The sequence below is a fragment of the Staurois parvus genome, unplaced genomic scaffold (assembly GCF_062004578.1).
Source record: "Staurois parvus isolate SC_StPar_1 unplaced genomic scaffold, SC_StPar_1.0 ptg000468l, whole genome shotgun sequence".
Classification (NCBI taxonomy): domain Eukaryota; kingdom Metazoa; phylum Chordata; class Amphibia; order Anura; family Ranidae; genus Staurois; species Staurois parvus.
This window is the reverse complement of record NW_028318264.1, coordinates 6,222,578-6,245,891: the sequence shown is the minus strand read 5'-3', so window position 1 is coordinate 6,245,891 and position 23,314 is coordinate 6,222,578. Positions and strand designations below refer to the sequence as shown.

The window sequence follows — 23,314 nt, the reverse complement described above, 5'->3', positions numbered from 1 at the left end:
GATCCTCTTCTTGTGGCTTTGCCCTATCACTGAATTTTCCCATGTACAATATTGCTCATAGTCTAAGGCAGCCTTTCTCAACCAGGGTGCCTGGAGGTTTCTTCAAGGGTGCCTTGGCAAAATGTCTACAAATTCCCAAAATCTTGAACACAAGCCAGCGGGTGGAAGAAGTCTGCCTTTTAGTTATACAATGTCACAGGTTTTCATTTTGCACCATTACATCCTTCTGGCCACCAGTGTCCTGACAACCAATCACATCATCAGTTGATAAGGAGTAAGGAGGATCCTTGTTTGACCCTCCCCTGCCCCCCGCCATCATTGCTGGAGTCACATTAGCTCAGCGATGTAGAAAAACTGAAGGAGAAGAGAAACATTGGAATACTAGTCAGTATCAGTGTGCAAAAGTGTATTTGCTTTGGAAGAATAAATCTCCTCCAGCATTGGGTGTCCTTCATATATGGATGTTTCTGCATTATATAAAACTATTAGAATAGTTTTTTTGATTTTAGAATGGGGTGACTGTCCATTATTATTCTTATTATACAGGATTTATATAGTGTCAACAGTTTTTGCAGCGCTTTACAATATAAAGGGGGACAATACAATTACAATACAGTTCAATACAGAAGGAATTGGAGGGACCTGCTCATGGAGCTTACAATCTAAAGGGAGGGGGAGGGGGAGACAGTACAAAAAAAGGTAATAGCTGCATGTGATGATCTGATGGAGGTGTGGTAGGCTTCCCTAAATAAATTAGTTTTCAAGGATCGTCTAAAGGCAGACAGCGAAGAAGCACATACGGGGGCAGGGAGTTCCAGAGGATCTGAGAGGCTCTTTTAACGGGTGTCTTGGGACTGTCCATAATTTTAGAGGGTGCCTTGACATTGTCCACAATTTTAAAGAGTGCCTTGAATGAAAAAAGGTTGAGAAACACTGGTCTAAGGCTCATGTACACGGGCCTACCCTGACTGCCGGCCGTGGGAAAATGTAAAAATGCAGTACCTCAGTTGCCGCTTTTTGCATTTTCCCGCAGTCGGTGGTCAAAATGTTCCTATCCTGAGTGCGATTCTTCTGCGTTCAGGAGAGGGAGGTTTAACCTCACCTTAACGAGGCAGCTCCAAAACTCTGCTAAAAGCCTATGTGTATATGAACACACAGGCTTTTATGGAGTCGAGTTTAGGAGCTTTGGCAAAAAAATGCTCGAGTTTAGGAGCTGCTCGTGTACATGAAGTTAACAGCTCTTAAACTGCAGCCTGATCAGTTGTCCCCCCCCCCCTCAAAGCCCCCTGACCACCCCCCCTACCCCCCTCCTGGCAGCTGAGCTCCTTTCCCATCCCAGCACTGTACACAGCTCCTCTTCCCCGCACTACACAGACCTGAAATCACATTTCTTTATACACAGCAAGTCAGCCACAATCTTCAGGGTGTATCTGGCTGATATGTTGCCGTTGTGACCAAAGACCAAAATTCTACTTTCTTTTTAACTTTCACCAATACATCCTGCCAATTTTCTCTTCCATACAAATCCATATCATATTTTACCTCCAACACCTTCACTCCTTCCATACATAATTTCCACTCACATTGCTCAGTCTCTCTCCATCCTCCAAACAACTTACATTCACTTATTTATTTATTTCAGGTACTTATATAGCGCCATCAATTTACGCAGCACTTTACATATTGTACATTCCCATCAGTCCCTAACCCTCAAGGAGCGTACAATCTAAGGTCCCTAACTCACATTCATACATACACATATTAGGGCCAATTTAGACAGGAGCCAATAAACCTACCAGCATGTCTTTGGAGAGTGGGAGGAAACCCACGCAGGCACAGGGAGAACATGCAAACTCCAGGCAGGTGGTGCCGTGGTCGGGATTTGAACCAGCAACCCTAGTACTGCCAGGCGGAAGTGCTAACCATTTCTACTGTGCTGCCCACTTTTCTCCATGTTCACACTAAAACCACTTGCCATACAAAAACTTTCAATCAACAACTTTACCCTCTTCAAGCTTGCCATATCTTTACATACTACTGTCATATCATTCATATATCCAGGGGCGGACTGACCATTTGGAAACTCGGGCACTGCCCGAGGGTGCAGGGTTAGTAGGGGGCCCCATGAGATGCCCCTGGTGCCTTTTTCATAGGATTTGTGAGTTTGGGCAAGGACACAGGGGCCCCATGATCCCCTATTGCCCGGGGGCCCCATGAGTTGTCAGTCCGCCCCTGCATATATCCAATCACTTTCAAGCTCCTCCCTCCACTTCCAGGCACCTCCACCCCCCTCACACATTTGTCTTTCATCAGCATTCTCAGCAATGGCTGAATTATACAAACAAACCAGGCAATAAAGGACACCCCTGTCTCACACCCGACCCAATTAGTATTTCCCTTGTTAACCACACATTCACCAACACCTTACTTACCATACCTTTATACAAACATCTAATCCACCCAATCATTCTTTCTGGCAAACCCATTTTCTCCAACACCTTAAACATGAACTTATGTGATACCCTATCATACGCCTTCTCGCAATCCACAGCCAACACAGACACTTCTTGCTTCCTTTCCTTACAGAACCATAACACATCCCTAAGATTCACCAGACACTCCGCAATTGATCTACTCGACACCACACATACCTGTTCCTCACCCACCAACTTTTCTACCACATCACGTATCCTTGTAGCCAACATTTTTGCAACTATTTTGTAGTCCGCATTTAAAAGTGATATTGGTCTCCAGTTCTTTAAATCTTTCTTTTCTCCACAACTTCATACACATACTCTCCAATCATATCCACAAATGTATTATAAAACTCAACTGGCAAACCATCACTCCCAGGAGTCTTTCATTTTTCATTGCTCTTATACGTTCATTAATTTCCTCTCTTCTCATTCTCACCCAACAACTCTTTATCTTCCATTTTCAAACATTCTTCCACTTGCTCCAATATCTCACTCTCACCCCTTCCATCTTTTTCTTTCTCCCTATATAGCTCAGAATAAAACATACTTCTTCAAACATCTTTTCACACATCTTTTTGTTATCACTCACCTCACACCCATTATCCTCCAACACACTCAGCATCTGCATCTTTCCCTCCATATACTTTTTTAAATAAAAAACACGATTTTTCATCCTTTTCTTCCACAACCAATTTTGTTTGTGCAATATTCTCTCTCCCCTTTCTTTCCAAAAACATTCTCAATTTCTCTCTTGCCTCTATTAACTCACTCCCCACATCCTTCCCCCATTCTCTAACTTCTTCCAGATACCTAAATCTTTTTTGCCACCATTCATATACCTCACGCTCTCTCCTTGCCTTCTAAATACCTTCGTACTCAACCTCACCCATTCCCACCATTTAACCACACTCTCAAAATCATTCCTTCTTTTTTTCAACTTTTCAAACAGCATCACATGCTCACTTTTCACCCCTTCATCCTCCAATAGTTCTACGTTCAACTTCCATATCCCTTTCCCATACATTATCTCAGATTTCATACTCACAATACATTCAATCCGGCCAAAGGCTCCCTCAGAATCTTGAAAGATTTTGTATCCCATTCCTTAGAAAGGAGACAGAAATCAATTCTTGATTTTGCAGTACCTCGATCACTAAAATAAGAAAACCCTCCACCCACATCCCTTACCCAAAGGTCCTTATAATATCTCCCAGTTCCTTCCCCGACTTATCCACACCCCCACTACCACCCCTATCTCCAGCATGCAATATACAATTAAAATCCCCCACAACAACAGTCGGTTCCCCCCCCCCCAAAGCAACATCATCCTATCCAACAACCCCAACCTCACTTTTTTTATCAGTAGGTGCATACACACAAAATACTTTAAAACTCATCCCTCCATATTCAAAAAACACCAGTAAACACCTTCGCACTACCACCTCCACCTTTCTTACCACTTTAATGAAATTATTTTCAATTGGGATCCCTACCCCACTATTTTTGTCCTTGTCCAAGGACCATATGGACTCTCCATCCATCCACTTAGCGGCACCTGGTTCTTCCCTCATATTACAGTCTCGTATACAAAAGATGTCTCCAGCATACTTGGCCAGGATTTGGAAAATTGTCGCTCTTCTGTGTACGGATCCAATGCTTCTTACATTTAGGGAAGAAATCCGTAACTGCATCGTGATGAAAAAAAGAAGGGATCACATTTCCGATTAATCATCTTTTACTTGCTTTTCCCCTGGCTTTTAAATTTCGTGTCCTGGACCCCTCCTCCTGCTTAACACCGGTCATTCCAGGTTTGTCTCTTTTTTTTTCACCTTCTCTTTTGGTTCCATCTTACCATACCCCATCACCTCTTGCAGACAGGCTACCTGACCAGTGCTTACATAGGCCTGTGATGAGTCAGACTCTATGGCCATCTCTGACTCCCCTGAGGCCGGGCTATCCAGAAAGGAACAGATTTCCTGCGAGGGAGAAACAGGCCCCGTGGCCTCCATTTTTCGTTTTAGGGAGAGTTGCCCAATCTCAGCAACCTCCTTGTCTACCTCCTCATCCACCGGCACTTCCCCTTCCGCCATCAGACTCTCAGGGACACTCTCCTCTATCCCAGGAGAAGCCCCCTCAACACCTTTGGCCTCCACAGGGGGGGGGACCTGGCTCACCCTCCACAGGTAGGCAAACATTAGTTCGCCCCACCTCTTCCTCAGGCAGCCTTTTGGTCCCCTCTAAGGTGGTTTTGTCATGCCCAGGGGCTGCCCCCTTCGCCACATCCGCATATGACAGTGGCCCTGGCACAATTCTCTCCCCCTCTGCCTCAGCCACCTCCGGCATGGCATTTGTCACCTTGGGACACTGCCTCGCCAAATGTTCTCTGCTTCCACATATGTGACATTTTCTCCTTTCCTTGCAGTCTGTAGTCTTGTGTCCCTGCTTAAAGCAGTTTTGACACACCAGCCCAGCTTCACACTGATCTTTTGTGTGCCCAAAGGAGAAGCACTGTCTGCAAAAGAGGGGTTGCCCTGGGTACCATACATACCCCCGATTGCTTCCAATTGAGGTCTGCGGGGGGTGCCACATGCCACCTGCACCCCCTGATCTGCCTTAAACACCACCCAGAATTTGCGATGGCCATTGAAGGTGCCTAACACACGGTAGTCTGTTTCACAGAAACACGGTAGCGCATAAGGAACACTCTAATTTCCCCATCCTTTACAAAGGGATTGAACATGTGAACAGTCACAGGAACCCACACTTTCATTTCCATTTTCTGATTGCAGGGAAATCCGAGGATACGTAAACCTTTCACAGCATATTTAGCATGAATTTCTACAAGCTGAGTGTAGTTTACAGGTGTTTTTCCTCACTTAGATGCTATATTGACAATGATACAGACATAGCCCCTGTATTTCTCCAGGGAAACTACATTGCCATCGATGTCCGTAGCAGAGAATTCATAGTCTTCGCATTCTTCCAGTCATCCACCTGAGCACACATGGCTCACCAGAACAAACTCTTGAGGGAGTCTATTCCACATTTTCACAGCTCTCACTGTGAAGAAGCTTTTCCGTGTTTGGAGATTAAATTTCTTTTCCTCCAGACGTAAAGCGTGCCCCCTTGTCCTCTGTGATGACCTCAGGGTGAATAACTCTACACCGAGTTCATTATATGAACCACTGATGTCTTTATACATGTTGATCATATCCCCCCTTAATCTCAAACAATAAAATTTAAGTCTGCTATTGTACATGGAGTAATGATTATTATTCAATCATTTTAACCACACAGTTAACATTTGGGACTGGCGGGCCCATTAGGAGTCTATAAACCCTAACAAGGAACTTCTCTTTGGTCTTTTGGCCTGTTATATAATTGAAGAGTTTTGTTATATGTTTGATAAATGCAAATAAATACCTGTTGATCTTGCCAGCAGATAACTTACTGTACTGAATTCTCCTTTACATCGTCCCTAGTTATTTCTCTTTGAGGACTAAAAGAACCCTCCAGAGGAGAGGGGTAGATGTTCTGTAGTCTTGTCATAGGGTACCAATGTAGTTTCTCTATAAATACGAGTGAGCATCATTACGTAAGGAAAGAATTGTGTTACTGGCAGAATAGCAAGGTAAAAAGGGGGGAAGCTTTTCGATTCTTGAATCTAGAAACAAAAACTTATTTTAAAACTCTGTACAGTACTCTTTAAATTTACCAAAACTGTGAAAGCTTAACTAAACAATCCATTAATCCAAGGCCACACAAGACCGTGTGCAACATAGTTTATGGTAGTTCTAAAGAAAGTTGTAAAGCCAAATTTTAATCTGCATTGTCAGCTTTAGTCATCCAATATAAAATTTGAATATGGGTATCCTAGGCCTGTCCACTGCATGCAAAAAAAACCCAAAAAACAACAAACTGAAATAATTCCAAACCGCTTGTTAATGGAAGCAGACGAGAAAGGAGACACGTATGTGTATTGGTTATTTTATTAAGAATAGTATGGTATATATTGTGTGCTACAAAAGGGCTGGATAATTACAAACTTAACAAAAACTACAGGAACCAATAGCATCAATTTTCAATAGTCACAGAAGAAAAGGCTACATTGTGATGGCTTGCCATACTTTGTATTGTTATTAAATAAACCTAGCAGTCATTTTAATTTTGTGTTTTACACAAGATATTTAGTAAAGAAAAGGACAATGATGATGTGTAAAGTGCAACAACTCGTTAAATAGGAACTTACCTCTTAAGTGATCTGACTACAGTAAACTAAAATATGATGCCATTAGTGACAGTACTGTGCACATGTTCTTGCACTGTCATACTTATAACTGAATGTTGTAGGATCTGTGCTGCTGCATTTTCCATGAAGCTCACCAGATCTAAATAATTTCTGCCATCAATACAACAGTTTATCAGCACAGAAAACTTCAGTGAACACACAGAACATCTTAGAATCAAACATAAATACCGATATGTCAACTTTATTTTGCATTAGAACACTTCTGATACTGATGGACAGAGCTGGAAAAATATAGATAATACTAATGGGTTCTTTATGTGTAATTCAGTGGTAGTTTTGGCACTTTTGTATGAAACCAACAATACAGTATATGCTGGAGTTCCCCCTTAAGACAGTAAATGTTAAAAGTAGATTTTCAAGTAAAGCAGCTCTTATTTAAGTGCAAACACTACCCAAAAGTAAATTGCCTAAGGATGGATATCCAGGACCACCCTAACAGCTACACCTATTACAAAGTCAGTTATGCTACACTTAAGCAGGGTATACATGTCCAGTTTTCTTTTGTTCACTGAGCATGTTAAAGGGAAAAAAAAAGAGAAAACCTGCAGATCCCTGTATCCACACATACAACGCTCTATTGTATTCTACCAGCAAGGGCTCCCCGACTATCAGAATATACAGATCAGCAGTGCAACTTTCAGTGGCTGATAAAAAGCTGGTTTTCCAGCAGCACCATTCAACAGAGAACAGTACAGGCATACCGAAATTTGTCTGTTTACTGCTGAACCGGGCAAAGTTCTGTAGCTGTAGCCCCAACTTTACACTAGGCTCCTGTGTTTGATTTATTTGAATGCAGGAGAAACAAAGTTCATATGCTTACTAGATCAGGTTCTGTGTTTACACGTACTTTAATGCATTTACTTACATTGAAATGATTTTAAATGTGTTCAGAATATCTAACCTGCCCCTGGACACACAAAATTCTATTTTCTACAAACACAGCTAAAGTGAATGTACATAAACACAGTGTGAATTATACCATTTAAAATCAATCCATGCAAATATGTGTGTTCTGTAATGTCCTGTAAACGGATATAAACACAGGTAAGTCATTTCCAGTGTGAATGAGGCCTTTATGGAGTCAAGTTCCCTAGTGGCCTTGCAATAATTAAAACAAATCTCACCATAGGAGTGGTTTATAAGGATAATGAGCTGGCAAGTGAGTCAACACAGCAGTGTCCACACAAGGCTGAAAATATCAGTTTTGCCTGAAGATGAAGTGTATCAAGAGGTCTAAACAGATAATGCCAAGGAAACAGCTAGTAGTGTGTCTTAAGCATTCTCATGAAAAGCCAACTGACCCTCTAGTGAAAGGGACTTTGATGGAATAATGGCTGTTACATTAATGCAGATACGGTTAAAGATAAACATAGCTCCATTTTGAATGGCTCAAAGGGGTGAAGGGTTTTGCTAAGGCGCACACACCATCTGAAGAATATCTATCCCCAGAAGAGTTGCCCACTCATCTATTTTGAGGATGTTAGCAACAGCTTTTTTAGCAGCTAGATTTTGCCAGTGATTAAAGTTCCTCTACTGGACTATGTCCTCAAGTGAAAATATTTGGGTTAGTCTAATGCCTTTCCAGCACTTATGGTAAAGACAGCCCTTTTTAGACAATGTCACGTTACGGTTTAAAGTGGAACTTAAGGCAAGGATACTCATACTCTCCAACGTACGGATGCCCGCAAGGCGGTTTCTTTTTGAGCTTTACTGAAGCTCAAAGAACATAAGCCGAAACATGACGTCTATATGTATAAGCCATAAGTGACCGTATATCAATGTCTACTGCTTATTAAGGAGCTCAACTGTCCCTAATTTCTGAATTTTGTTATTTTTGTAGGGAAATTGTTGCACATCTTACTTAAATAAAGTAAGCCTATCAATAACAGATCAGTGGCCTTTTCTGAATGCCACTGGATAAATAGCCTTCAGGCAAGTGATCCTCTGGGTAATTGTTTACCGAGCCATGATTATCCAGTTGGTACACAGACACCCAGTGGCTGGATACCATGTGATCACTCTAATTGGTCATCACAGCGATCACATGGTGCTGTTTACTCTGCTGTTCCTCCCCTTCTATTCTGTAATTATGAATGGGCAGAGAATGAATGGATCAGCAGCTGTTGCTATGACATAATTGTTCCCTGCTCCCTTCCTGGCCCACACATACTAGCTATATTGCTAACTCTAGTGACCTGCAAAATTAACCTCTCACGTCCTTTATCCGGCCCATCTGAACATTATCCCCTTAGTCTCCATCCTGTCACTGTATGCACCCTGTACATTAACTCTTTCACTTCCTCTTCCCTCTGTGTATGACCTGTACATTAACCACTTCTTGTCCTCAGGATGTACCTGTACCTTCTCAGGAACAAGTGGTGATACCAGGATCATGTCTGCAGTCATGACCCTGGTATAATTTTTTTTTTTTACCCATTGATTCTTTTTTTTTTATAAATATGACCCAAGCAGCTCTATAGCCACTCCATCACTTTCTCAAATGGTGGAAGGGGGTTCCCCCCCACCCGCAGCTTTCATGGGCTCTCCTGACCCACTAGGAGCCCGAAGGAATCTGGAGTCTAATAATCCCCAGATCTCTACATATAGAGGACCTGTCATGGCCCATTCTATTACAAGGGATGTTGTTCATTTCTTGTGATAGCAATAAAGTTCAATAAAAAAAAAAAACTAAAGAAACAGTGTAATAAAAAGTCAATAAAAAAAAACTATAAAGCACTCCATCCCCCATCGTGATCATGGAAAAATGCAAATGCACATAAAGATCCCACACAAATATGTAAACTGTGATCACACCACATGTGACGTATTGCCATGAACCTCAAACAGAGAGCAATAATTCTAGTGCCAAATATCATGTTTAATACCAAACTGATAACCTGTAAAGGCTTTTGAAGCATTGCCAATGGATAATTTAATATACTATTGTTTGTCCCCATTTCACAGGCGTGTGCAATTTTATTTAGGTAGGTAGGTATCTATTTACTCAGCGCACCATTGTTTTTTTATATTTTACCAAAAACAATGTGTATTATATTTGTGTGCACTATAATTCAAGAAAGTGTATATTTTCCTAAAACAATTTGCATTTGATAAACAGATGTGCAAATACTGTGCAACATAAAAAATTGCAACAACAATTTTATTCTCCAGGGCCCTTGCGTTCAAAAAAAATTGTTTAGGGGTTCTAAATAATTTTCCACATTGTTACATGCATGAGAGAAATGTAAGAATTGGCCCAGGTGGCAAGTGTAAATCTAGTGCAGCATTCTCAAGCTTCCAGTTTAACCCCCTCAGTGCCAGCATATTTCTTCTTTTCTAAAAAAACTGTGGCAAAAATGAGAATACCTTGGGGTATCTTTTTCCAAAAAAGGACCTGGTAATGAAAGGGTATTACAAGTTGGTATATAAATGGTTAAACCAGCTCAAAATACAAATGGACCAATCCTAGAGATACATTACCATAGACAATGCTGCTTATCATGTCATAGTTTGTCATTTAAAAAAAAAAACAAACAAAGGCTGGGGTTTGCTTGACTTGATTGAGGATACTGAAGCTGGGCCTTCCTGATTGAAAGAATTAAAATATAAATCAATCAAAAGGGCGGGCCGGTACCAATTTGGTTGGGGAGAAAAGGGCTACATGATGCTATATTAGCAGGAAATTAAGCAGGTCAGGACTTGCTGTAGCTTCTAATGCACAATGCAAGAACATTACAGTGGGTAGTGAAGCAATTTCATGAGAGGAGCCTCTACAACTGTGCAAGACTGAAACTGTACAGCTTTGTCTAAAGTTAGATTATGCCCTTGCTATAGGTGTAGGCCATATACTGTATGTACCTCCCTAAGGCTGACTGAAAAACTCCCAGATAAGGCATCTTCCTCTCATGCCTTGTTGCTAGGATGTTGCTAAGATGCTCCCAACTGTAACTGTTAACCCCCACCATCTCCGGAGAAAGAGCTCCCCCCCTTTGATGGAGGGGATGAGCAGTAAAGGCAGAGGGTCTTAGCAATGTCCTAGTATCAAGGCAGGATAGGGAAATGATGGCAGTATTTTGTCAGATGTCAGGAGGTTTGTAAATTAACTACACCTATAGCAAGGGCATTATTAAAGTTTGGTCAAAGCTGCTCTTCTTGTTTTTATATACAGCCAGTCCCTAATCTGCATAGGCAGACTTGATAAAGGTGGACTAGCCCTTTAACATAAGCCAGTCAGAACTGTCACACCAATAAGCACATAAAAGAACAAAGTAGAAAGAGCTGAGGACTTGACTCCATATTTAAAGATGTTTGATGACTGGATGCTGCACCATGTTGCCCTTTCCCATCTTTTTATAAGGGCCACAGAATTGTTGCACCCGTGTTAGAATATTTTGGTAAAATCTTGTAGCCATTTAAGACTTTTTTATTATTATTTTGTGATAATAAAATAGCATTAAAACTCCTACTTTATAATACAAAAGCAAATATACAGCAATTCCTGAAGGTTTATCTGCAAAGAGTAATTACGGCATATTGACAAAGAAATGACCCTGCTCCATTAGACCAACTATATCAACACGAAGTGCCCTGCAAAAGTATCCATAACCCCATCCTGTTCTCTGATTTCACTGAATAACACACTGACAATTTGTCCAGGTGACTTTTTCTTTTTAGGTAATGTTTTATGTTAAAAAAAAAATGAAATGTACTGTTTGCATAAATATCAAATCCCCAAATTATTTAGTAGAACCTTGTTTTGTGGCAACAGCATCTTCAACTGCACCCTGTCAGCCATTTTAAACGAAGGGCCAAGTCACAAAAAAGTGATCTAATTGCTGGAGAGTTATCTTAGTAATTTTCTCAAAAACTGGATTAGCAAAATGTTGCTCCGTTGCTACTCCCTCACAAGTGAAATTCTGCAGCTTTCTAGGCTTGTATGGGAGTAATTGCATTAGTGAAAGTTGTTTCCTTAGTATGTATGTTGTCACCTTTTAGGGCAGACAAGCAAGACAATGGGAGACATTTACCAATCATGTTGCAGCGCAAAGCAGTGCTAACAGGTGCAGTAAGATGCTTTGTGAATCAGATTAAAATGGGTCATAAGTTATGCCTTTGTTTATGAAATCTGTCTCATATTCAGTAATATGTCTTTACAAACTGTCACACTTGGCTGCTCAGGAATACAGACACACAGATCTGTAAAATCTGTTGCAGAGGCTTTGCTGAAAGAGATTCAGCCTGAGTTGTGACTAATCATTTTGCTAATTTGACGGCATATTACTTTTATTAGCTAGAAAACTCCCATTAGTTTCTCCATCTGATTTAAAGGAAACTTATCAGGAGCAAAGTGTAGGTGCTGCCATCAAAGACAAAGTCCTACAATTATATACATACAAATTGGCTCATTCGGATTAGTTGACAATTAACCAGAATTTTTTTTAGGTTGCTTAAACTGGGAAAAAAACATACAAGTTAAATTTGTTTTGCTATAAAATTATCTATTCTATCAAAGGGGAGGGCCTTGTAACATCACGATGCTCGCGGTCATTGGAACATCAAAGAATGCGAGATAAGTGAGATATATGGAACCATGTTTTGCATATTATGCTGAATATATTTGGTGCCATTCAGCACCTTTTTATGTGAGTGGCCATTAAAGTTTTAAATAAACAAACGTTTTATTAAGATAAGACATTTTTCATTTTTTTATATCAATCAGATGAGAAAAAGAGTAGTAAGAAGCATGTGCAAAAGATGATCTGTTTATTTAGAAAGAAGATTCCTCATGGATCATCACCACCCCAGACTATTAAAGGGACACAAACACATTATGACCAAGCATTACATGTGAGGTCAAAATATTCAGGTGAGGGCACAATAGTGGTGTTTGGGGAAAGAGCACTGACTTTGGAATATTAAGATTTGCATGTTTTTATAGGAATACATATATAGGTTTGAGAAAAGAATATCTGAGTCACAACACTGAGGACTCACAAACTTTGACGCACTGGTATATTTTGTTGCTTTTTTGTATTTATTAATGTACTGTATGTGTAAGGTTTATGGAGTTTTGAGAAGCACAGCATTATTTTTATTTTATCTATTTCTATATTGAATATTACATTTCCAGCAATGACAGCCAAAGGGAGTTGATGATAGTCCTGTTGATAAATAAAATGACCATCATTTCAAATAACACAAGCTTTGTAAACTGAGCTTAACCAATCAATAGCATCACACATAGATGTAGCATGACAGAGGAAGGGGGCCACTTACTTCTGAGGCTAGATAGATGGATTCACCAGCATTTATGCTGCAAGTGAGCCGAAGCGACAGCTTCCATTCTCATACAAATGATCAAAGCTGTCAGGCTCTTGATCATATGATCATTGTGGGAGCCTGTGATTGGCTATCACAGTGATCAATCTGTAAAAACCTGGCCATGTACTCCATTTCTCTGAATAGAGAAAATATATTATATCTCTCCTAGTCAGAGAAGATGACTGTAAACTAAACATTAAATAAAAATAAGATAGAATAGCTAGATCAGAACTTGATCTAGGTTAGTGTCAGGTTCAAAAGGTTAGCATTATGGTCAAAGGGGTCAGTATGTTTTAAGTAGGATTTAAAAAAAAAAAGTTTGCATTTAGTGTCCATGTGTTCGGGTTGGAAAATAAACCACATGAAACAAAATGCCCACTATTGTACTACAGGTACAAACAATATTGACTATACAAATATATGGTATCACCACAATCATCAAGAGCAGTACAATTTACTGTATTCAGTTTTCTTCCGTTGTTTGGTGGTGGGTCATGGCAATGGCAATAAATATACATTTTACTTTAGCTTCAATGTCTTACTGAAAGGTAATTTTTTTTTCTCTGATGAAAAACTTTTTAAAAGACATGATTACGTTTTCTAACAGTACTTGCCTGTATTTTTCATCACACAACAGCAGTGCACTAACCTGATGCTTTTACACTTTACTGAATCTTACAGCACTCCAAGGGTGTACAGTTTTGTTGAGGGCAGTGCAAATCTCAGTCGGCATATTGCCTACAGTTTGGCTTAACAGGCAAGAGCAAGTGTACAGGTCAAGACCATTGCTTGTGTGGTTCTAGAAGCCCTAAAAGAAGCAGGCAAGGCACAGTAGGGTAGTGTTTGGGGTGTGCTCAGTGGCACCATGTGAATATAGGGCTCCTGAACACTTTACTTTTAGGCAAGGTGTACACTGGAAATTAAACACTGGACTCCCATACAAGTCTCTTCCTTCTTTTGTGCAGAATAATTTTAAAGGGAGAATTTAGACAACCTGACAACTAAACCAACAATGCTCCTGTAGGATAATGTTTTCTTCCCTTTTCCAAACCAGTAATTTTCTGCAAAAGACACACTGAGCTTTTTTTACTACAAAATGTGCCTCTGCTAAATATGGGAATTCAATAAAGAGCACCATTTTAGTTCCTAATTTTTCGACATTTAACAAAGCATTTTAAAATCTTATACAGTAAAAAAACAGACTTGGCTAAGAGTATGAAAACTATTGCAAGGCACTGTATATCATAACAAATACAATCAGCGAGTAAAATATTTTATGAACTTGCATTTATATATGCTTAAAGTGCAATAAAGTTGGCCACTGAAAGTAAAACTTGTATTCTTTAAAAAAAAAAAAAAAAGAAGAAAAAGAAAAAAAAAAAACACATCAGAATATTTTTCCATATATACATTTTTCTTGAACTTGCACACAGTAATGAGTACTGATACAATGTAAAAGCTGCTGTCAGTTAACATGTGTGCACAAACCACACTTAAAATTATCCGTGAACTATGTTTAAAGCAATAGTCAAGTGGCAAGTTACTTCAGTGCAAATGTAGCCGCCTTTCGTTAGGCCTGTCCATATATATAATGTACTCTCTTTTGTGGTCAGTTGTTCTACTGATGGGTCATTGTTCCACTTTAAAAATACCCATCCTGAATATGAAGATTATCCAGCTGAAGAGTAGATGTCACATCCACAGGCAACTAGAGATTAATAAAGAGTACGAAAAAGGCAACCGCTTTTAAAGTCTATTAAGATGTCAAAATCACTCCGTTGTACTCCTTGCCTCTTGAGGGTTTTCTTTACATGGTCTATAATTAAAAAAAAAATAAAAAGGATATTACTTTCATATTTTTCAACAGTCTGTTGCTTAAACAAAGTATACTTTAAAACCCAACTTGTCTTTCCCTTTTATAATACCTTGCACAGCAAAACTTCTATTAGGGAAGAAATGACTAGCACTATGAGAACCAGTTCCTAATGCTCTGCCCAGTGCTATCAGTCTAACACTCAGAAGGAAAGACAAGAGTGAGCATAGTGACTACTTTTATTTATTTCCACTTTTGCATTCAAGCTGGGAAAATATCAACTTTGTTATTCACTTAGAAAAGCTTTAAAAAAAGTATTTAAAAATGGATTTCCTTTTTAAATGTGCTCTTCTGAAAACTACAGACTGAAAAATCTTACTTCGTTCTCCCTTGCTCTGCAATGTTTATGAAAGGGCAGGGGAGGTATCTGTACTGTACTGGCAAATTTTATTATCAGATGTTAATTAGATGTGCAGAACTATGTCCTAAACAGTAATGATCTCAAAACATTGAATGCTCTCCGTCTTGTCCCTCCTGTGTGTCCAATATCTCTACATTGCCATCTTTTTGAATAAATAGAAGCTGTACATACAGGCGTATGTACTGTATAATCCTTATTCAAAGAAACTAAAAAAGATATATATATATATAAAATTTATTTTTTCCCGAGGTATGCTGTGTGAATGGGAACACAAACATACAATACAGGCATACCTCGGTTTACGAATTTAATTTGTTTTGCGGGACTTTTCGTATAGCGAAAAATACAGAAGTGATGCAGTGCTACTCTGATAATATTGATAATACTATATAAACATAGAAATGAAAAAGTGTATAAAAGTGACACAATGTGCAATAAACCCATAAACCGTGACCTGATCCTCCAGGGATCTATAATAAGTGAACTGATCCTAAATGGATCCCAGGTGTACACAGTGAATGTTGAACCACTCAAATGTTGGTCATTTCAGATTTACCAATACTGATCGTATGGTATAATTGTGCATACATCCAAAGTTAGAATCCAAAGTGATGGTGTAAACAGATCAAGCAAACAAATATATGAACTTAGCCCAAATCGGACTAAATAGTGATACGTCCAAGATACAACTCAAGGAAAAGCATTGAAAGTGAAAAACGTGCATAAGAATAAAAAAAATCCAAATCCCCAAAAATATAAAAGTGTTTTCATACACAATGTATACGCAAATCAAACACAATCAATGCTATGAACAATGGGAACCTATATTATGCAAAACGCATGACTCCAAATAAAATGCTAGTGAAAAAAGTCCAAATTGTGGCACTACACCACTGTACTCGTGCACGTGGATGGTGTACTTGAGTAATCACATAAGGGTGTCCGTCAAAAGCCGAATTGGCCGCTCACCTTCTTGCTTCAACCCGCAAGGGGTCAAAACACTTTTTGGATCACTAACACAGATCCTCCATATATAGGATTCCTCTACTCCTGGATCTCTCTCCCCTCAATGATCTCACTTCCAGGGATGTACATATAAGTAGCAGAATCCTCACCAGGTAAACGCATATGGTAAGAGCCAATATCTCAAAAGACATAGATAGAACCTCCCATAGTGTAATACCTTTTATTAAACTTGATAAAAGTACAGAAATCCAAATATTGCACTCACATTTTGATCCTTCGAAAAACAGCATTTCAGAACTTCATGTTCTGGGTGTATCTGCATGGGTATTCAATTTGGGTGCAGCAAGATGGCGTCCGCGCCGGAAGTGCGTCACCATGCCTTCCTCATTTAGGATCAGTTCACTTATTATAGATCCCTGGAGGATCAGGTTGTTTATGAGTTTGTTGCACATTGTGTCACTTTTATACACTTTTTCATTTATATATTTATTTATATAGTATTATCAATATTATCATCAGAGTAGCGCTGCATCACTTCCGTATTTTTATATCTTGAATCATTTGGGTATATGACTGGATGCTAGCAGCTTCCCTTATTTATTTAGACTAGATAAAGGTTTTTAGGTTTAAGCGCAGGAGGTTGCCATCATTAATTCATAAACCGAAACGCCGTTTCCCATAGGAATGCATTGAAAACCAATTAATCCGTTCCTGAGATCAGAAAAAAGTAAACGCTACTAAAATACCGCACAAGTTATTTTATAAAGTCATTAGTAGTGACAACCATGTGTTAATGTTTCAGCTGTCAGTGGGGAACCCGCTGACAGCTGAATGTAAAAGAATTGCCGGCAATTAAAAACGGTGTGGGGTCCCCCCTCCCATCCATACCAAGCCCTCCGCGTATGGATTTTGAGGGGAACTCCCATGGCAAAATTAAAAAAAAAAAAAAAAATGGCGTGGGGGTCCCCCCCCCCAAATCCATACCAGAGCCTTATCCGAGCATGCAGCCTGGCAGGTCAGGAGTGACCACATGCGTGATGTCCCCGGGTGGCCCCACCCCTTACCTATTTAAGAACTGTCAAACCACCAGAGCAGGCAGACGGTGGGAGCCATCGTCTGAAGCGGAGCCTTTTTTTTTTTTTTTTTTTCAGGTCGGCGGCGGGCATCACAATGGACGTTGAATCTACTGCGGGGGACATTTTTACTTTTTTCTTTTAATAAAGGACTTGTCAAAGACCGTGCTCTGTCTTTTTTCACACTACACTTTTTGTTCTTTGTGAATGAGTATCAGGACCATGTACCCCATACTCCTTCACATGCGGGGGGCAGGTATCTGGGGGCCCCCTTGTAAAGGGAAGCTTACAAATTTCAATAAGCTCCCTGCCCGCAGACCCCCACAAGCATCGGCCAGGGTTGTGGGGAAGAGGCCCTTGTCCCCATCAAAGCACCCTCCATGTTGAGGGCATGTGGCCTGGTATGGTTCAGGAGGGGAGGGGGGGGAGCCCCCCCCCTTTCTTGACCTGCTGGGCTGCATGCTTGTATAAGGGTCTGGTATGGATTTTTTTTTTTTTTTTTTTAATTTTGGCATGGGAGTTCCCCTCAAAATCCATACCAGACCCGAAGGGCTTGGTATGGATGGGAGGGGGGACCCCGCACCATTTTTTTAAAATGTATTATGGTGTCGGTTTTAAATTTATTTACCACATTTTTTTTTCTTCAGTATAGCTCAGAGATTCAGCTGTCACTTCTCCCCCCCCCCCCCCAAGCTAAAAGAAACAAAGCTCCATTTAACTCCGGGGAAAGTAACGGCTAATTCTGTGAGCTATAGCAAAGAAAAAAATAAGCTAGCAATTGCATTTAAGAATCAACACCGACATACACTTCATAAGCGAAAACAATTCGTAAAATATTTGTAAACCAAGGCATTCTTTTCAATGGATTTTCATTCGTAAACCAAAAATTACGTTAACCGAGGAGTTTGTAAACCGAGGTACATCTGTATATTGGAAGATTCTCATATGTGATTACAAAGGTAACGTGAGAAACACACTAAGCTAACTATACTGCTGAACACCACTCAGGGTCAGCAAATTGGCAATGCCGTGTGATAGGGAAGGAGGATGAGGGTTGGGGTAGATTGCAAGATTACCTGAACTTTGGCAGGGAAGAGACAGTTCACGTTTGTTTGCGTAAAACAAAACTCCAGGCATTGTACATATTTACATAGTAATACCGATTCAGCTCGGGCCAATGTTACTATGTATATACCATACCTGGTCAATCCCCCTGGAAGCTGAAAATCACTATTAGTAGACACTGCTACTTCAGTAACCTCCACTTGCTGTTGTGACTCAGGCAGAGTGGCCAGTCTGATTCTCTCTCAACAGGAGTTTGGCCGCTCAGAACGGGCGCCATTCAAAGAATGCTTAACATTTTCTGAATGAACGCAAAGCGTTCTCTGATTGGACAAGGTGGAGCGGCAGGGTGGTCACACTTTGCCTTAAGCATTCTCTAAATGTCACCCATGCCAATCAGCAGAACCCCTGTGTTCACAATGCATGTGAATGGCCTCTCAGCACAGGACCTGGCAGCAAGTTGAGATCAATAAAGTAGCAGTCTCTATTTCAGTGATTTCCAGATTCCAGGGTCATTGGCCAAGCATTGTATAAACATAGTCCATGCTTTACTAATGTAAGTATGTAAAAATCTATAATTCCTGGAATGCATCTTTAACCACCTGCCTACCGGGCACTCATACCCCCTTCCTGCCCAGGCCAATTTTCAGCTTTCAGCTCTGTTGCACTTTGAATGACATTTGCTCGGTCATGCAACACTGTACCTGTATGAAATTTTAATAATTTTTTTTTTAAACACAGCTTTCTTTTGGTGGTATTTAATCACCACTGGGTGTTTTATTTTTTGAGATAAACAAAGTGTAAAAAAAAAAAAAAGTTTTTCTTTGTTTCTATTATAAAATTGTACACACAGGTAATTTTCTCCTACACTGATGAGACTGCACTGACAGGCAGCACTGATGGGCAAAGATAGGCGGCACTGATAGGCAGCACTAATGAGGTGGCACGGATAAGCAACACTGCTGGACACTGACGTCACTGACTGGCGGCTCTGCTGGGTACTGATCATCAGGGCCCGGATGATCAGAGCCGATCTGTTTTCTGACCATTGCTGGTTATCGGCAGTACTTTCCTCACGCTGTGACAGCATGAGGAAAGTGCAGCTGACAACCGGCAACTGCATTTACCCGGTGATTTGCTGTGTCATTGGACACAGCTGATCACATGGTAAAAGGCCACTGTGATTGGCCTTTTACCACATCATGTGATCAGCTGTGTCCGTACGACACAGCAATCACGGAGATCACCGGGGGCGCATTCTGGGAGGACGTCATATGATGCCTTTCCAGAACTGGACAACTGCGCTGTAGCGGTCATTCGGCTATAGCCTGGTTGTCAAGTGGTTTAAGGAGAAGTACAGGCAAAGCTCTTTTGGCTGTACTTCTCCTGTGGAACACAGGAGTGCAGTTAGTTCTGCACTCCTGTGACCCGTTTTCAGCTGTCAGCGGGCTGAAGTCACTCAGCTGGTCCAGGCTGGGGAAAGATCCCGACTTCAAAGTCAGGATCCACCCCAGAGTCCGGAGCGGCACCTGGCTCAGCCTCTCAATGAGGTGTTGAGAGCCTAAGCCAACCGCTCCCTTCCCCTGCACAGTACAGCACTCCAGTGAGCGCAGGGGAGGGGGCAGAGCAGAGAGTGAATTCTCACAGCCGCTCTGAGCAGAGAGCACTGACTGTCACCACACTTCTCACGCTTAGAGCCGGAGGGGGACAGATGCAACATCAGACCAATGCTTCATCCACCTAGATAAGTATAACTGGGGGAAAAAAGCCCTACTTCTCCTTTAAAGTTAACCTTTAGCATGCCTTGTTCTAAAAAAATAAATCATATTTGTAAGAAACAGATGTCAAAATATTAATGACAGACAGTATGTAGTTTGTATGGAAAACCTAAAGTAAAATTTTATTTTGGTGTGTCTGTTGGAAAAAAAAACAAAAAAAACCTTGTTCCCACTTCACCCACCCCTAAGCCATTTGGTAGTTATCAAAACTTTCTAAGACTCTAATTTTCTAACGTGAACCTGATGCCAGTGTCACAGAAGCAAGAAGAAACAGACTGAGGGTTAACAGACCACAGTTCCAGGTAAAAATCTAGACCTTTAAATAAACATATTAAAAAGAGGTGGCTAGAGTTTTCTATGTCTAGAGTTAAGCTTTAATGCATAATTTCACCTTTTGTAGCATGTTACACCCATATTCAGGGTGTAACATGCTATGCATGGACTGGCCTCCACTCCTCCCCGTTGTGACCGTTGAGCAGGGTATTGCTGAGCAGGGCTCCGCCTGTCCGGCCACGTCATTCATGCAGTGTTCTGTGAATGAATGAACTACAAGTCCCGACAGCCTTTGTGCTGTGGAGCGCTGTGGTAGTTCAATATTTCTTCCTGTCAGTATATCTGCTTGCCTGTGCATCCTGTACGGGCAAGCAGATATACTGAAAGGTCTGCAGAAGACCTGCATGGCACCAGCAATCTGCTGAGCACTGGTGCAATGCGTTAGAGGCCCCAGAACCAAAAAATAATGAATGCACATTTTTTTGTACCTGCAAAAAAATGCGCATTTATTATTTTTTGTAAAAAGCTTGTCCATTAAAAAAAAACAAAATTCACACAGCACAACAGCTTTACCGATGAGTCTGAAGAGGCCAGGGTGTAGTTGATGGTGTGGGCAATGCAGAAGTTGGACTCGCTAGCATTGCACTATAAATATTTGAAGCAACAACCAGTATGCAAAGAAGAATAGGGCCAATGATTGCTCCTTCCAGTCCTAGGTAGTATGCACCTCCTGCAACTGCCAGACCCGTCAAATATGGATGACCACCTCTGTTAAGAGAGAACAAAACATGGTATACAGCATATTCTTTATTCTCCTATGAGGACTTTGCACATGGAAAAACGAGCAGTTATCAAATACATCTTAATACACAATGTTGCTAAACATTAACACTGACTGGGCTTCTTTTCTAAATGTCAGCTGAAACGCACACAGTGTAAATCTGTGCAGCAGTGCTTCCCAGCATACAGCTGGATGTGGACCTGTGCAGACGTGAATTCTGAGAAATGTGCTTTAAAAGCTAGGTAAAAACACTCATTCTGCTGGAGGACATCATTTGGACGCTGTTAAGTAGCTTTTATTTCTCACCTCACTCCAGCAGTTTTCCACATTTCAAGTGAAAGACAGTAGAAATGGTTTGCTCTGTTCATAAAATGTCATATACATGGATATATTTTTATAGTGTGGCTATCCATAAAAACACTGCTTCCCACAGGTCAGCTCACTGATTTGTGCAGCATCTGATAGAGCTCCGAATCATACCTCAAGGCTAAGGCCTCATACACAGAGGGATATAACTAGTGTGAAAGGCTATCTATGAAGAAATTACCGCAAGTGAATAAAGGATGGCAATACAATTATTATACAGGATTTATATAGCGCCAAGTTTCCTCAGCGCTTTACAATATAACGGGAGACAATACAGCAACAATACAGTTCAATACAAGAGGGTTAGGAGGGCCTGACCCTGGGAGCAACAATCTAGGAGGGATATTTTCACTATATATTGGTAGAAAGAACCCTAACAAGCTGTCTTAATGAAGGGGCCATACTGTGGTCTCTGTATTCTGAAATAAACATGTACCTGGGTCTTTCAGGAAATCCACCCTATTTACCTCCTGTATTAGGTGAATTATTTCCTCCCAATATTCCTGAATTTTAGGACACTCCCACCATATATATGCCACTGTGCCCTTTATACCACGTCCCCTCCAACACATAGGTGATTTATCTGCTCGTTGCTTATGTGCCACACTCAGTGTAATATGCTGCCTAGCTAAACATTTATAGTTCATTTCCACCACCTTCATATCTACAACCCCATTTGCTAATCTAAATATTTTCTTTTTTTGTTGCTCATCAAATGATATTCCAAGTTCCCTTTCCCATTTTACCATATATGTAGGGGGAGTAACTTCTGTTATTGCAATAAGGATTTTATATATTCGAGAAGTACTATGTTTCCATACCCTACTTGTACTAAACAATTGTTCAAATTGATTCAAATCCACCATTGTCCTTAAGGGCTTAGGGAGCATTGCAAAAAAGTGTCTTAATTGGAAGTATCACCACTCATCTAACATAAAAAACAACAATTTTTTTAGCTCCTGAAAGGAGCAAACTTCTTCTCCAGTCATATCTTTTAACTGTGCATCCCCCTTTCTTATCCATTTACCCAAAATATTTTCTTTCCCTGGCAGGAAAAAATCTGAAGCCACCAACGGCATGAGCAGAGTTAAACTCCACCCCATTTGTTTATGAATTCCATCCCACACCCTAATTACATTTCGTGTATAAGTACTCGTGCTCTCTGCCAACGTATGGTATTGATACACTTCGTGTTTTCTATCTTCACCCAACTTTCTCTTAGTGCATTATGTGTCCAATCAAAAATACGTAATAATACTGAGTAGTAATATCTCTTAAAATCAGACACACTTAACCCCCTATTCTCCTCATCTCTACACAATACTTCGTAACTTATCCTCGTTTTTCTATACCCCCAGATATACCTCAATAGAATTTTTTTAATTACCTTAAAGTAGGTTCCTGGAAGCTGTATAGGTAACACCTGAAATTTATATAGGATTTTTGGGACGATGATCATTTTTACCAAATTTATTCGGCCTATCCAGGATAGAGGTTCTACTGATAATCTCCTCAGTTCCTATTTGATCTCGTTTATTAATGGGATGTAGTTTATTTTATATAGATTCTTTAAGGACGAGGCCAATTTTATTCCTAAATATTTAAGTTCTATTTCACTCTAAAAAAAGGGAAATTCTCTTTGCAGAGCTTTCTTTTCAGTTATCGGGACATTAA

The 23,314-nt window shown here is 40.4% G+C and overlaps 1 protein-coding gene across 3 annotated transcripts in view; it reads right to left on the bottom strand.

The window, feature by feature from the left end:
• Positions 1-6,450: 6,450 nt before the first annotated feature.
• TMEM245 (transmembrane protein 245) overlaps positions 6,451-23,314 on the bottom strand; it is a 118,971-nt gene continuing 102,107 nt past the window's right edge. For 2 of the 3 annotated variants that reach the window (XM_089689071.1, XM_089689072.1), the window contains 2 exons: positions 21,067-21,261; positions 6,451-14,923 (listed from right to left, as the gene is read on the bottom strand). In XM_089689071.1, coding sequence (XP_089545197.1) covers positions 14,878-14,923; positions 21,067-21,261 — 241 coding nt within the window. In that variant the 3' untranslated portion in view covers positions 6,451-14,877. Of the gene's footprint in view, positions 14,924-21,066; positions 21,262-23,314 lie in introns of those variants that run through there. The other variant, XR_016314854.1, reaches the window with a different exon arrangement.